Below are 16261 nucleotides of genomic sequence, written 5' to 3'. Positions count from 1 at the left end.
CCTCATATAGTTTACTCACTATCTCCTGGATTAATCTTTGTGTTTTCCGGTTGTGTTGAGTGGGACAATGGAACATAGTGTTTACCATTATCCTATTGTCTATTGGCTTCAAGAATATATTCACTTTATCCATTGCAACAATCTGAGCCCCCTTATCTGCTGGTTTAATCACTATATTCTGATTGCTGTTCAATGTTTCTAGAGCTTGATTTTTTAAAAAATGTGTAAGGTTAAGCTGATATACAGGTCGGGTTCTGAATTGTGAAAAGGAAGCCACATCCCAACGTATAACAGTCTGTATAGTTTCTGACACTGACTCCAACTGAGGTTCCCAATGTGAGGGGTTTGGAAATAGTATATGAGGAAAATGTGTTTCATAATCAAAATGATCTAATAACTTCAATCTTCTATGATAGAAGTGTAGATCCCTCCGGAGCTCCCCGCAGTCCACCTGTTTAGGAGTTGGTATGAAAGTCAGTCCTCTTTCTAGAACCTCACTCTCTGCTTGGTTGAGCCCAATGGGACATTGCAGGTCAAGACCTCAAATCGGTTGTGAAGTAGTATGGACATATTGATGGAACAAGGTCACTAAACTGGTGGTTAGACAGGGTAGATCCAAGAGCAGGCCTCTGCTGTCATCTAGAGGGCGTTTCTCTGTACTGCTTGACACATGGAGACTCAATGGAGGCACAGTGCAAAGTGCTCAAAGTAAGGCCCAAACAATTGTTTGTCAGGCTGGGATTTATAAAGCAGTATGTTCTTCAATTAGATGCCAACTAATATTCATAAAGGGACAATAGGTGGGGCAGGAGGAAGAATGGTGTTCCTGATTTTCAGAGGAATTCCCCTTATTTTTTTAAAGCTTCAGATTGAGATTGTTGTTATTCTCCAATATGTTTTTCTTCAGTGAGCCACTCTGGATTCTCCAAGGGGAATACTCCCTCTATTCTCCACTAGAGAGTTGGAACTCCATGCTTTTGCTGGGAATTGTCCACTGTTGGTATACATTTATTTGGTCCCCAAAATACCAAAATAAAAAGCTGTATTTGTCTAGTTTCACCTGAGTCCCCAGTTAGCATCCATGTGGCTCATTTCAAAAAAATAAAAAACGTACTCCTGATGTTTCACCACAATAGGCTTCTTCAGACAATGGTACAAAAAGTAGCCAAACAAAGCCAAAGGAGAGTGATGAGCATCAGCAGCATCTTCAAACCAGCGAAGCCGCCGGCAAGCCCAACAGTGATGATGCTGCCGAGCTCCAGTTAGCTCCGTGTGCAGAGCCTACCCACCCTTCCACAAGCACCGCCAGGATAATGGCTCCACAGCCCCCTCCACCTCCGACTGTTCCTGACTATCTTGGAACAGAGGTGCCAGCCCAGATTAGCCTAGAATCCTACCGTAGCCGCAGGTTTTCTGTCCAAAAACCTTCATTTAATAGCAACTGGTTCATAAGAAGAGAGTGTCTGGAATACTCGCTTACTGAAGATGCTGCATTGCTGAAGGTTCTGCGTGGGGTCCATCTATTGGGAGATGGCTAACTAGTCTGTATTTTCCACTGATTCATATGGATGCCAGTGCACACATTGGCTGTAAAAGTGGGTAAAAACAGAAAAGCATATAACTGTAGCTATGTGGTCTTTACTTGGGTGTGTTTCAGCAGGGTGAGATCAGAGAGATGCTTCCAAGTCAGTATTTTTCAGAACTCATAAAATCCTTTACACAATCTGATGGGATTAATGTTCAACCCCATTTAAATGACCATAAAGTCTATATAGTACCTTTAAGTTAAGACCTCACAGATCTGTTCATGGCAAAGCAGTTCAATTAATGATACTAATTGATTCTTAAAGAATATAACTTATAAATCATGAGCCTCATCTTGAGGAGTCACCTGTGACAGTATTCATAAAGAGTAGGAGTACTGATCTGGGATCAGTTTTGCCTTTTAGATCATAATGAAACAGATTAGATGGACAGGGGGGACCTGATCCTAGATCAGCACTCCTCCTCTGGGAAACTGCATGTATGAAACCGAACACATAGTCGTAGTCTAGTTACAGCAGGTGTTTACTGCCATCTAGTGGAAGATACCAATAAAACACTTTATTATCAGGATGGGGAGACGGTTGAGCTGAAAAAGGAAGTAAAGTTGTTCTTTTGAACAGGATCCATTTTAAGACGACAGAGCAGAAAACGCTATATGGAGAGAACTAAAAAATAAAGTGAGTATTTCTAAGTATTTCTGAACAATAATCTATTCTAATGGACAGAGTGAGAGAATGAATACCTGGAATGAGATATTACTAGTTAGTAGAACTGCTACTTGAGCTTAGTTGCTGACAGACAGCAGTTTTCAAAGTGTTATCACATGTTATCAGTCAAACGTCTGGTAAAGATGGTGGAGGAGCTTTTAAATGATAGGGTTTTATGTTTATCTCAGGGTTTCTCAATCCTTTTGTTCTTGCCCAGCATTTACACACCTGATTCAACTAATCATCAGATATTTGAAGACAGTTTAATATTTGAGGCATAAAAATGAACATTCTCAAATTAAAACCTTTTGGATTTGTAGGCCTGTTTACAATTATTATAGGCCTACAGTAAATCACATTTTGGAGGGAAAAAAGCACAGCTAAACCTGGTGGACATTTAATTTAATGACCAATGGAATGCTCTAAAACGTGCAAACTCTGCCCACCCGGGGAGCCGGCCAATGGAAAACTAATTGACCCAGTCACCGTTATAACTTTATTTCCTTATTTGGAATTGAAAGTAACTTTGTAGCCTACGCAGTTACAAAATGTCTGTTCAAACTGTGGCGCATATGGAACATTAGAACAGTGGTGGAAAAAGTAAAGATACCTTAATAGAAAATGACTCAAGTAAAAGTGAAAGTCACCCAGTAAAATACTACTTGAGTAAAAGTCTAAAAGTATTTAATTTTAAATATATTTAAGTATCAAAAGTAAATGTAATTGCTAAAGTAAAGTAGGAATAATTAAAATTAAAATTACTTATATGAAGCAAACCAGACGGCACAATTTTTCTTGTTATTTTCATTTACGGATAGCCAGGGTAACATTCCAACACTCAGACATCATTTTAAAAAAGCGTTTGTGTTTAGTGAGTCTGCCAGATCAGAGGCAGTAGGGATGACCAGGGATGTTCTGTTGATAAGTGCGAATTGGACAATTTTCTGAATGTAACGAGTACTTTTGGGTGTCAGGGAAATTTATGGAGTAAAAAGTACATCATTTTCTTTATGAATGTAGTGAAGTAAAAGTAAAAGTTGTTAAAAATATAAATAGTAAAGTACAGATACTTTAAAGTATGTTTACTTAAGTGCTTTACACCACTGCATAAGAAGATGGATAAATGTGTTGATTTTGAAAGAAAGACGGGCAGATTCTGCTAGGTAGGCTACGAACTATTATAAAGTTAGGTCGTCATCACAGTAGGTTTGAGCTACAGTATGATGACTTACCAACCTGATGGTCTCCGTTGGAAATGTTGTGGAAAATGTTGTACACTCAGTATATTAAAATATGTAACATAAACAACAAATGATATGCTCAGATACACAAAATACATCTGGTTTCAGATCTAGAAGATTCTCCTCTTCAATAGTAATATCATCAATTCTGACCAGTAACTTACCTGGGGTCAAAGGTCCCTGATTTATCACTAAAATGTATAGGATGATCCATAGAGATGTCACTCTTCATGGACAGATGACTGTGTACTGGAGAGACTGATCTCTGAGTTTGGTTGGAGATTCTGGAAAACATAATAAATGACCATGAAACTAAATTTTAAACTATATCAAAATTATATTTCAATAGATAAAATACATTACATAAAGCATTAAAATATATGCCATTACATAAATCAACAAACATGCAGCTCTAGCAGGGCAGGAATTTGACGAACTGACTTGTTGGAAAGGTGGCATCCTATGACGGTGCCACGTTGAAAGTCACATATGCATCGTTTTTCAAAACATAGTGAACCTGGAGGCAAAAAGCGAACCCCACATTCTAACTAAATGTTGTTTATTAGCACTCAAATCTATCAATGGCATTTTCGGCACAATTTGGTGAAAGCCCCAAAGCGTTCAGAAAGCCTCTGATTCCCATCACTAGTGGACACCCCCATGAGTGTCTTTCAGAACCCCTCCTAAAACCACCTGTTTCGTTTTGGTTGTTGTTAGTGACTCTTTGTTAGTTCCTTCTTCTGTTTGAGAGACAATGTTTTATTTATTGTTGAGGAATGTAGCAATGTTCATGTGATTAAATTAAATCACCCGACTGTTTGGATATGTCTGTTAGTAAATGTTTTATTTCTAAGAGATCATGAGTAAAAGAGAACAATTGACATTCTAGAATGAGTTGTCACTGTGTTCACCACAACCAACATGCTGCATCTCTGTTTAGGGGTCAGTGGTCTAAAATGAGTCTCTCTGGAGAGAGAGGGGAGGGGGGCCCTGCCTCTAAAATGAGTCTCTCTGGGGAGAGAGAGGAGGGGGGCCCTGCCTCTAAAATGCGTCTCTCTGGGGAACATGACACCAAAGCTAAGAGGTGAGATTACAATTTTATGAAGAATGTATTAATTTTATTTACAAAATAAATAGCTATCTTAAGATGAATGCACTTACTGTAAATCACTCTGGATTAGAGCATCTGCTAAATCAGGAGTTCTCAATCCGGGGTCAGTGGAGGTACTGCAGGGGTTCTGCAGCACCCTGACTGGACTCGTTGCAATGGAAGACATTTGATAGAATTTTAATACGACACGACCACTTTACCTACTCTTCATTATTGCCTAATATAATGGAATGCATATTTCTTTAACCAATTCTGATGGTTGTTACAAGCAGAATTTTGACAATATTACCATTATACCAACACACTCTTCACACCCGTTTAACAACTCTAAATAGCTTTGGCATCGTAGGCATCAGGGTCCCTTGTCAATAATGTTCCCTACAACTTTGCATACAATGTTCATTTTCATCGAACACATATTTCCCCCTAGATGCCTTCAATTGCCCAATTTATAGCCATGGCCAATTTAGGATTATTTTTTAACAACGTGATGTTGCGCTTCAAAGGGATAACTTGAAATAACATGATGTAGGTAATTAAATAATCAAAAGAAAAATGTGTTTATTATACACTTAGAAAAGAAGGTTCCTTATAGAACCAGAAATGCTTCTATCACTTCCTTAATATATGGAACCACTAAAAGTTATATATATTTTTGGGTTCAGTGAAGAAGAACCTCTAGAGTTCTGATCAACAAAATGTGATTGTTTTGAGGATGTGAACCCAGCAGCCTTCCAGTGGTCAGATCAAGCCCGCCCGTTTTTTCCAGCGCCCGGCCCGGGATTCGAACCAGCCACCTTTCTGCCATAGGTCCAACTCCTGCCACAGCTCCAACTCCTTAGCCGCTTGGCGAAATCCTGAGTTACTCTTCAGAAATAAGCACGAGTTAATCTGCCAAAATGAAGACAACATGCTATGCAGACATTAATGGTATCACTTATACATAATTATTATACAGAAATCATTGCCAAAAGCACAAGACATACGGTTGCATGTAGGTCTATATTATTTATGGATTGATCATATAGAAATATAAAAATATTATTTTTAACTACTCCAAAGCAATTACATGTGGCGCAGGAACCACTGACTCACTGCATTATTATATAGTATTATCAAGACACCTGCTGTTAATTCTTAACTGGTTAGGACAGCTCATGACGTGTCCTAAATATCTGCCGACTAGGTGGGACTAGAGGCTTCATGCATAGCTTTAATTTATACCCATAAGTGTAAAATGTCTTTATTCTCAGCACTTATACGACCAATGTTCTACTCTGAGACACTTTGTGGATATGGGCCCAGATCTCAAAATATTGTTATAAAAAAAACTTTGAATGTTTGTTTTACATATAAAAATGAATATTACTAATGTAAGCCAGTATAAAGACTGGGTTATGTATAAACTCACTAACTGTAAGTCGCTCTGGATAAGAGCGTCTGCTAAGTGATTAAAATGTCAATGTAAATGTATTGTGTTGCACTGCTCATGTCCGTGTTCTGGAACTGTCCGCGTCCACGTACAGAACTGCCCGCGTCCACGTACGGTTTGGCGCCAAGCATATTGTCCAGTTACGCGCTGAGTGGTCTGAGGTGATGTTGGGGAATAACGACGGAGTTTGTTACAGTGTTGAGACACCGAAGTTTATTGTTCAATTTGCTTTTTGGTCAGGGACATTATGAGTGTAGCCAGATCCTTTTCACTCGCTATCCTTGTTTCATCTTGTGGTTCACCGGATTCGTCATCATCCTCGAGGGACAGACGAACGACCTGCTAGCTAGCCAAGCTAGTCGGTACAGCTAGCTAAGCTAGCTACTCTACCAACAGCATCCTAGTTATCCTAGCTACCACTACATCAACACCGGCTGCCTGCATTTCTTGTGGACCGATGGAGCTCCCGGGTTGTTTCTTCCACCTGTTAAATACCGTGGAGGGCTTCTCCCTCTCTCGTTGACGGATGCTGGCCTCTGTCCGGTTCTCCTCTCTTCACTAAATGGACGGTAACTTTAGTGTTTAACCCCTCTGTGTCCAAGGACTGAACTTTTTGAATATTATTTTCGGGGCGCCTCAAGTTATATTTTTTACAACATTTATTTCTGATTAAATTAGTTCAATGCATCCGCCATGGAGCCTTGTTTCATAATATTACCTTGTGTCCCTGGTTATGAAGTAATCACGAAAAAACAGGCCTTATGTTTGGGCATTTTTCACCCTACCAGCTCCTATTAGTTCTATTGAGCTCCGTGGCACCGACTCGCCTTCAGAACGTTCTATTCCCAGCCCATTGTTCTGCGTCACAATGCCAGCTTCACTATTGTTATCAATGAGACCTGCCTGCGTTAACCCTGTAGGTTTACCTCAGGTAACTTATTATTAACAAGGTTATGGCTACTTGGTGAGCGTTAACCCTGTAGGTTTACCTCAGGTAACTTATTATTAACAAGGTTACGGCTACTTGGTGAGCGTTACCCCTGTAGGTTTACCTCAGGTAACTTATTATTACCAAGGTTACGGCTACTTGGTGAGCGTTAACCCTGTAGGTTTACCTCAGGTAACTTATTATTACCAAGGTTATGGCTACTTGGTGAGCGTTAACCCTGTAGGTTTACCTCAGGTAACTTATTATTACCAAGGTTACGGCTACTTGGTGAGCGTTAACCCTGTAGGTTTACCTCAGGTAACTTATTATTACCAAGGTTACGGCTACTTGGTGAGCGTTAACCCTGTAGGTTTACCTCAGGTAACTTATTATTACCAAGGTTACGGCTACATGGTGAGCGCGCGCACTGTTCACCTGAGTAGATGTTGTGGTCACCAATAGTGAGGTGAGACACGGTTAAGGAGGCGATGGCTGGCGGATAGCCATCAAACATTAAACATTTTCTGGTCATGGTTAACCATATTTGTTTTAAGAAAAAAGTGTACAATCTAAATAAAACGCATGTCCCTGTCCTCTTTTTCAAGATCTGGGCGATTTAAACAGCCAGAATACATTTTTTTATTAAGAAATAACATTTTCTTTGAGGACTTGTTGTTTCTAAAAGGCTGCTGTGTAATTTGATAATTTGATATGCATTGAAGTCTTCGTTCGTAGGCATCAAATTGAGCGAATGCTGCGCAGGTTCACTGAGTTGCAAACCAAATGGGTATAATGGGGTGATTGTTGTTGCCTCCCCTGTACATTTCTGAAAATGGATATATAGCGTTTTAGAATGAAACTCTTCTTATGTTTTGTTCCCATCTGAGCTCAGAGTAGATGAGAGATGTAATGTTTGTCTCTGTTGTGTTGAAGCCCAATCAAGCAGGAGAGACCAGCCTCCCCTGTACCCAGCTGTGTGTCCATGAAGAGTGACTGGTCTATGGATCTACCTATGAGGTTTAGAGAGGGAGACTTTTCTAGTGAACAAAGGTAAGAAGAACTCATGGGTCATGGTCTGTGAGTTAAACAACACTGTCTCTAGTCATTTCTCCTCTCCCATTTTCCCATTTCTTTTTGTTGTTTTCATAATCCATAGGCTAAACCTTTTTTCCATTTTCATAGTCCTGAAACAATATTAAACAAACACAACATTCCCTGTGTGTGTGTGTGTGTGTGTGTGTGTGTGTGTGTGTGTGTGAGTGTGTGTGCACTCCCTGGATGAGGAGATGTAATCTCTATCCTGATTGCCTAGTCATTTTACCCCTACGTACATGTACATATTTCCTAAATTACCTCAACTACCTTATTGTTATTTTATTATGTTACTATTTCCTTTTTTATTTAGATAATTTTTGTGACTTTTTAACTCTGCATTGTTGGGAAAGGGCTCGTAAGTAAGCATTTCACGGTAAAGTGTACCACTGTTGTATTCGGCGCATGTGAGAAATACAATTTGATTTCATTTGAAGCTCATGCGCAGAAATACGTCATTGGGTCTAATGGTCGTCTTGTGCTGAACTGCACATGTGCAGGCCGTCAAATCAAAGGCACTTTTTCGATATAAAGTTGTTTATGACTAACATGAAAATGTGTCCGTTTGTTAAACTACTTAAGACAGAACATTTTAATAATAATAATAATAATAATAATAAATAATTTTCAAAATTAACAACTAAGGAAGTCATTTTTACCTCTCATTGACTTCTTAAACCCCAAACCCTGGCCTGGTTTGCTTCATATGCGTTCCCAGAAGACATTTTCTACATCAGCAGTTGTCCCAAAGTGCTTATATAGAAACCCAGTCAAAACCCCAAACAACAAGCAATGCAGATGTAGAAGCACGGTGGCTAGGAAAAACTCCCTAGAAAGGCAGGGACCTAGGAAGAAACCTAGAGAGGAACCAGGCTCTGAGGGGTGGCCAGTCCTCTTCTGGCTGTGCCAGGTGGAGATTATAACAGTACATGGTCATTAAGGCCAGATCATTCTTCAAGATGTTCAAATGTTAATAGATGACCAGCAAGGTCAAATAATAATCACTGTGGTTATAGAGGGTGCAATACGTCAGCACCTCAGGAGTATATGTCAGTTGGCTTTTCATAGCCGAGCATTCAGAGGTCGAGACAGCAGGTGTGGTAGAGAGAGAGAAGGAGAGAGAGAGGGAGAGAGGGAGAGGGTCGAAACAGCAGGTTCGGGACAAGGTCGCACGTCCGGTGAACAGGTCAGAGTTCCATATCCGCAGGCAGACCAGTAGAAACTGGATCAGCAGCATGACAAGGTATCACGTCCGGTGGAGCATGTGTCGATACTGTTAGGATCGAAAGAAGGGGAGCGCTGCTCTCGGATCAGTTTTCTCCATTAAAATCTTTCCTTATAATTAGTTCCCAATACTGATGACAGATCAGCTCCTAGAGAGATATTACCATCTACGGCTGCAAATATTGAGGCGGCTAATTCTAAATCACAGATTTGGCACATCATTGGGCACATGTTAGGCTACACATCATGAAATATATTGAGACAAATTACAGACCGTAGTCTACAAGTAGCAAAATAAAACTCTATTAATTGAACATGAAATGTATTTCAATATGATTGAAATAGGCCTATAGCCTACTGTTTATATTTTAATGCAGTCATCTCGATTTTCATTTGAAACAAATTTGTATAAGTCCCTTGCTTGAATCAATTGCAAAGACATTGGCAACTTTGTATTTGTACTCAACTTTGTTCTGAATTTATCGGCGGTCACAAAGAGACGGATAAACCATGTGATTCTATGTTTACTGGAGATCTTCTGTGTATAAAGTCATGCGGAAGGGCAAAAAAGCATCTATGATGCTCCTAGGAAGATTCTAACGATGAACTTAGCCTTAAGATGCTTTTGGGAAACCAGTCCTGGATAAGAACATCTGCTAAATGACTAAAATGTAAAATTCTTAGTCCAGAACTCCCAGAAGGCGTTGAGAGTCAGAAGCAGGATAAGGAAGTGGTGGATGCTGAAGATGAGAAGCAGGAGAGCAGTGCCAGAGAGGGGGCTCTGAAGATCACACTGCACGTCCTGAGGGAAATGAACCAGAAGGAGCTTGCTGACACACTGGAGAAAAGTAAAAGCTGTCTGCCTCATGTTGAATGCTGTTTTAGAACATTTAAAAGCTGTAGCTAAAGTACAGCTAAAGTAGCTGTGTAACTCAATGATATTGTAGCAGCCTTAACAAAACACCTAGTGACCTCATCAAGTAGCAGCAGGGATGTGTTGTGTTGAGAGAGAGAGAGAGAGAGAGAGAGAGAGAGAGAGAGAGAGAGAGAGAGAGAGAGAGAGAGAGAGAGAGAGAGAGAGAGAGAGAGAGAGAGAGAGAGAACCAATAATACTATAATCAGTCACACCAGTCTGTAATGCATTATGAAAACATTTACACATTTATACAGTCAGTTAAGAGAATAAAGTATTATAATTAAAAATGTTATAGCAGTCCTAGAATACTGTAGACATTAAAACATACGTAATATTAATATCCTCTGTGTTATTTCTAGATTCAGATGATCTTGCTGTGATTTACCAACGTGAACTCAAATCTAATCTAAAGAAGAAGTTTCAATGTGTATTTGAGGGGATCGCTAAACAAGGAAACCCAACACTTCTCAATAAGATCTACACAGAGCTCGACATCACAGAGGGTGGAACAGGAGAGGTCAATAATGAACATGAGCTGAGACAGATTGAGACAACAACCAGGAAACAAGCAAGACCAGAGACTGCAGTCAAATGTAACGACATCTTCAGACCATTAACTGGACAAGACAAACCTATCAGAACTGTGCTGACAAAGGGAGTCGCTGGCATTGGAAAAACAGTCTCTGTGCAGAAGTTCATTCTGGACTGGGCTGAAGGAAAAGCAAATCAGGATGTCCAATTTGTATTTTCATTCCCTTTTCGGGAGCTGAATTTGATGAAAAAGGAAAAACACACTTTCATTGAACTTCTCAATCACTTCTCAAAGGAAACCAAAGAATCAAGAATCTCCAACTACGACAAGTACAAAGTTCTGTTCATCTTTGATGGTCTGGATGAGTGCCGACTGTCCCTAGACTTCCAGAAGAACAAGATATGTTGTGACGTCACAGAGTCAACCTCAGTGGATGTTCTGCTGACAAATCTCATCAAGGGAAATCTGCTTCCCTCTGCTCTCCTCTGGATAACTACCCGACCTGCAGCAGCCAATAAGATCCCTTCAGTGTGTGTTGACCAGGTGACAGACGTACGAGGGTTCAATGACCCACAGAAGGAGGAGTACTTCAGGAAGAGATTCAGTGATGAGGACCTGGCCAGCAGAATCATCTCACACATAAAGACATCAAGGAGCCTCCACATCATGTGCCACATTCCAGTCTTCTGTTGGATTTCTGCAACAGTCCTTGAACACATGTTGAGTACAGACAAGAGAGAAGAGATGCCCAAGACTCTGACTGAGATGTACTCACACCTTGTGGTGTTTCATACCAAACAGAAGAATGAAAAGTATCTTGGGAAAGAAGGGACAGGTCCACACTGGAATGAAGAGATCATTCTGTCACTGGGAAAACTGGCTTTTCAACAGCTTATGAATGGCAATCTGATTTTCTATGAAGAAGACCTGACAGAGGCTGGCATTGATGTCAAAGAAGCCTCAGTGTACTCAGGATTGTGCACACAGATCTTTAAAGAGGAATGTGGGCTGTACCAGGACAAGGTGTACTGCTTCGTGCATCTGAGCATTCAGGAGTTTCTGGCTGCTGTATATGTTTTCCTCTCATTCATCAACAACAATGAGAATCTAATGGCCGAACCGCAAGTTACTGAAGTTACTGTCTACAAGAGTGCTGTGGATAAAGCCTTACGAAGTGAGACAGGAAACCTGGACCTTTTCCTCCGCTTCCTTCTGGGCCTCTCACTGGAGTCCAATCAGAAGCACTTACGAGGTCTACTGACAAAGACAAGAAGCAGCTCACAGAGCCATGAAGAAACGGTCAAGTACATCAAGGAGAAGATCAGGGAGAATCCCTCTACAGAGAGGTGCATCAATCTGTTCCACTGTCTGAATGAACTGAATGACCATTCTCTAGTGGAGGGGATCCAAAGCTACCTGAGATCAGGAAGTCTCTCAGAAGAAGAACTGTCACCTGCACAGTGGTCAGCTCTGGTCTTTGTGTTGCTGACTTCAGAAAAGGAGCTGGATGTGTTTGACCTGAAGAAATACTCCAGATCAGAGGAAGGTCTTCTGAGGCTGCTGCCAGTGGTCAAAGCCTCCAGAGCTGCTCTGTGAGTACATAAAATGACATTTAAGTACTAATCATCAGGAAGAAATATTCAGTTTAGAGAAAAATATGTATTATTGAATAACATATTGAATCAGTGCATTGATGTTCACATTAGTATAACAATATGACCATACAATTCTAGGAGACAGAAGATTAATCTATATGTTGTTTAAGAGAATAAACCAAATGCATCTGCCATTGTCCTTCTACACTACTGGTGTTAAATTAACAGTGTGTTTGTGAAATCATGATGATTTCTCTGTCAGGCTGTCAGGCTGTGGAGTCACAGAGGAAGGCTGTGCTTCTCTGGTCTCAGCTCTGAAGTCAAACCCCTCACACCTGAGAGAGCTGGATCTGAGTAACAATGACCTGAAGGATTCAGGAGTGAAGCTGCTCTCTGCTGTCCTGGGGAATCCCCACTGTAAACTGGAGACTCTGAGGTCAGTATTCCTGTAGTTGGTCAACAAGTGATAACTGTTCACCAGATCCACACGTTTTACATTTGGTGCTATGCTCCAGCATTTTGGATTTCAGATAGAATGTTTCATATTAGGCGACAGTACAGAATGTCACCTTTTATTTAAAGGTATTCAGAAATATATATTTTTTACCGTTTAGAAATGAAAGCACTTTACGTATCTAGTTCTCCCATTTTAAGTCGTAATTATTTGGACAAATTAAATTAGTCAAAATTTTTGTGGGCTACCGAGTGGCGCAGCGGTCTAAGGCACTGCATCTCAGTACAAACCTCCTGGTTCGATTCCAGGCTGTATCACAACCGGCTGTGATTGGGAGTCCCATAGGGTGGCGCAGAATTGGCCCACCGTCGTCGGGGTTTGGCTGGTGTAGGCCGTCATTGTAAATAAGAATTTGTTCTTACCTGACTTGCCTAGTTAAATAAAAAATAAAAATATGTAAAAGTGTTAGGTCCAATATTCTTTGCGTGTAGTGATTATATCAAGCTTGTGATTCTACAAACTTGTTGAATGCATTTGCAGTTTGTCTTGGTTGTGTTTTGGATGATGTTTTTCCCAATAGAAACTGAATGGTGAATAATGTCCTGTCATTTTGGAGTCACTTCACTTGTATTGTCTGTAAGAATAGAAGATGTTTCTGAACACTTCTACATTCATGTGGATGCTACCATGATTATGAATGATCATGAATGAATCGTGAATGATGATGAATGAGAAAGTTACAGAGGAACAAGGATCATACCCCCTCTGTTATTGGTAATGGTGGGAGGTTAGCATGTTTTGTTGTAGCCTCTGTAACTTTCTCACTCATTATAATTCATGATTCATTCATGATTTTTCTTAATCATGGCATCATCAGGATTAATTTAGTAGTGTTTAGAAACATGTTATCTACTCACTTAGACAGAAAATTACTCCAGTCATCATCCACCATTCAGTTACTGTTGGGCAAAACATAACCCAAAACACAACCAAAACAAACTGCAAATGCAACCAACGAGTTTACAACCAAATACTCAACTTTTGACTACTTTAATACACTATAAGTGAATTGGTCAGAATACTTATGACTTCTTCAAATGGGGGGACTAGATACATAAAGTGCTTACATTTCTAAACGGTGAAACAGATATGTATTAAAATACCCTCAAATAAAAGGTGACATTATATACTGTCACCTCATATAAAACATCTGATCTCAAATCCAAAATGCTGGAGTATAGAGCCACATTTAAAATGTTAGCTTCACTGTCAAACTAGATATGGTGTGGACTGTATACTCAATATAATCTAAATCTGATACCTCACTGTCTGTCTTTTGACTGATAATGCTTTTTAAACTGCTCTGGTCAGTCTACTCAAATATTTGTACTATACATGTTTCTCTCTACAATCAATATATGATCATTTCTAATAATGAAACATTCATTAATTTATGAATAGATATGGCAGGTTTCAGGACACTAATATATCTGAATATGTTGAAAAAATATACTGCCACTATTTTCACCACTAAAGAATAGCAGTGTGATTTTAATATGATTTGACTCTTTGCAGGCTGTCAGGCTGTCTAGTCACAGAGGAAGGCTGTGCTTCTCTGGTCTCAGCTCTGAAGTCAAACCCCTCACACCTGAGAGAGCTGGACCTGAGCTACAATCACCCAGGAGACTCAGGAGTCAGACTGCTCTCTGCTGGACTGGAGGATCCACACTGCAGACTGGAGAAACTCAAGTATGTAGAGGGTTTATGTCAATGTTCATATCAGACATGTTGGAGTTATCAGGCTAGTTAAGACAAACATTCTGACCACCACTTGGACTAAGTTATATAAAGACTGTGTGTGTGTGTGTGTGTGTGTGTGTGTGTGTGTGTGTGTGTGTGTGTGTGTGTGTGTGTGTGTGTGTGTGTGTGTGTGTGTGAGTTCAGGTGTATCCCTCAATGACTGTCTGTTCTTCTGCTTACCGCTACAGTGTGGAACATGGTGGAGAGAACACAATGAAACCTGGACTTAGAAAATGTGAGTGTTGACTGCTGTGAAGAATATGACTAAGAATAAGTCTTAATTCAAGTGAAGTCAAAGTCAAAGACCACCATCATTACTTACTTGGTCATATTAAATATCAGCTGTAGTTCTACAGAAGCACAAATCAGGGACACCAAAGTTTACAAAGAGTTGCTTTGACAATGTGTGTGTCTGTGTGTGTGGTGTTCGTGTGACTTTAGAAATGTGTGTGTGTGTTCAGGATGTGTGTGTAATTAATGGGAATAAGTGTGTGTTATATTACCATACAGTATAACATATGATCATTCAACAAGTCTCAACCTTAACTTCTCCTTTTGATACCTAGAAACATCTACATTAAATGAATTAGTGAAAAGTGAGTTAACATTCTAATGTGAATGATGATGATTTCTAATATTGTGTCTGGTTTCATCCATCAGATGTCTGTGATCTCACACTGGACCTAAACACAGTAAACATATTCCTCTCTCTGTCTGAGGAGAACAGAAAGGTGACACATAGGAGAGAGGAGCAGCTGTATCCTGATCACCCAGAGAGATTTAAGGACTGGAGACAGGTGCTGTGTAGAGAGGGTCTGACTGGGCGCTGTTACTGGGAGGTAGAGTGGAGTGGGAGAAGGGCTGGTATAGGAGTGACATATAAAGGAATCAGCAGGAGAGGAAGGGGTAAGGACAGTCTGATTGGAAGTAATGACAAGTCCTGGAGTCTGCTCTGCTCTGACAACAGTTACAGAGCCAGGCACAATAATAAGTCCACTACCATAGACGTCCCCTCCTCCAGCCCCCACAGAGTAGGAGTGTATCTGGACTGGCCAGCCGGCACTCTGTCCTTCTACAGAGTCTCCTCTGACACACTGACCCACCTGAACACATTCCACTCCACATTCGCTGAGCCCCTCTATCCAGGGTTTTGGGTTGATGATGTTGACTCCTTTGACATTTGGGGTTTGTCCAGTGTGTCCTCAGTGTCCCTGTGCCAATCATAACACAATGAACACACAAACACTGGACACACACACACACTGGACACACACACACATTGAACACACACACACACTGGACACACATCAACACACACACACTGGACACACACACACTGGACACACACACACACTGGACACACACACACACACACACACACACTGAACACACACACTGGACACACACACACTGGACACACACACACACAAACACACACACAGAAACACTGGACACACACACACACACACACACTGGACACACACACTGGACACACACTGGACACACACACACACACACACTGGACACACAAACACACACAAACACACACACACACACCTGACACACACACACACACACACATACACTGGACACACACACACACATACACACACTAGACACACACACACACACACACACACACACACTGAACACACACACTGGACACACACACACAAACACACAC

At 40.6% G+C, this 16261-nt stretch overlaps 2 protein-coding genes across 2 annotated transcripts in view; one reads left to right on the top strand and one right to left on the bottom strand.

The window, feature by feature from the left end:
- Nucleotides 1-16261, bottom strand: part of LOC311140907 (NACHT, LRR and PYD domains-containing protein 3-like) — a 466410-nt gene that overhangs the window by 300227 nt on the left and 149922 nt on the right. The gene's annotated exons all lie outside the window — the stretch shown is intronic.
- Nucleotides 9513-12775, top strand: LOC311099253 (NLR family CARD domain-containing protein 3-like; the record flags this gene model as incomplete). Its single annotated transcript, XM_084139945.1, has 3 exons — nucleotides 9513-10128; nucleotides 10556-12320; nucleotides 12586-12775. The coding sequence occupies exons 1-3, from the start codon at nucleotides 10092-10094 to the stop codon at nucleotides 12773-12775; spliced, it is 1992 nt and encodes a 663-aa protein (XP_083996071.1). The 5' UTR covers nucleotides 9513-10091.

This window comes from Coregonus lavaretus (assembly GCF_964263955.1).
Source record: "Coregonus lavaretus genome assembly, chromosome: 2".
NCBI lineage: Eukaryota > Metazoa > Chordata > Actinopteri > Salmoniformes > Salmonidae > Coregonus > Coregonus lavaretus.
The sequence above is the reverse complement of the archived record's forward strand: the minus strand, read 5'-3'. Positions and strand labels throughout refer to the sequence as shown.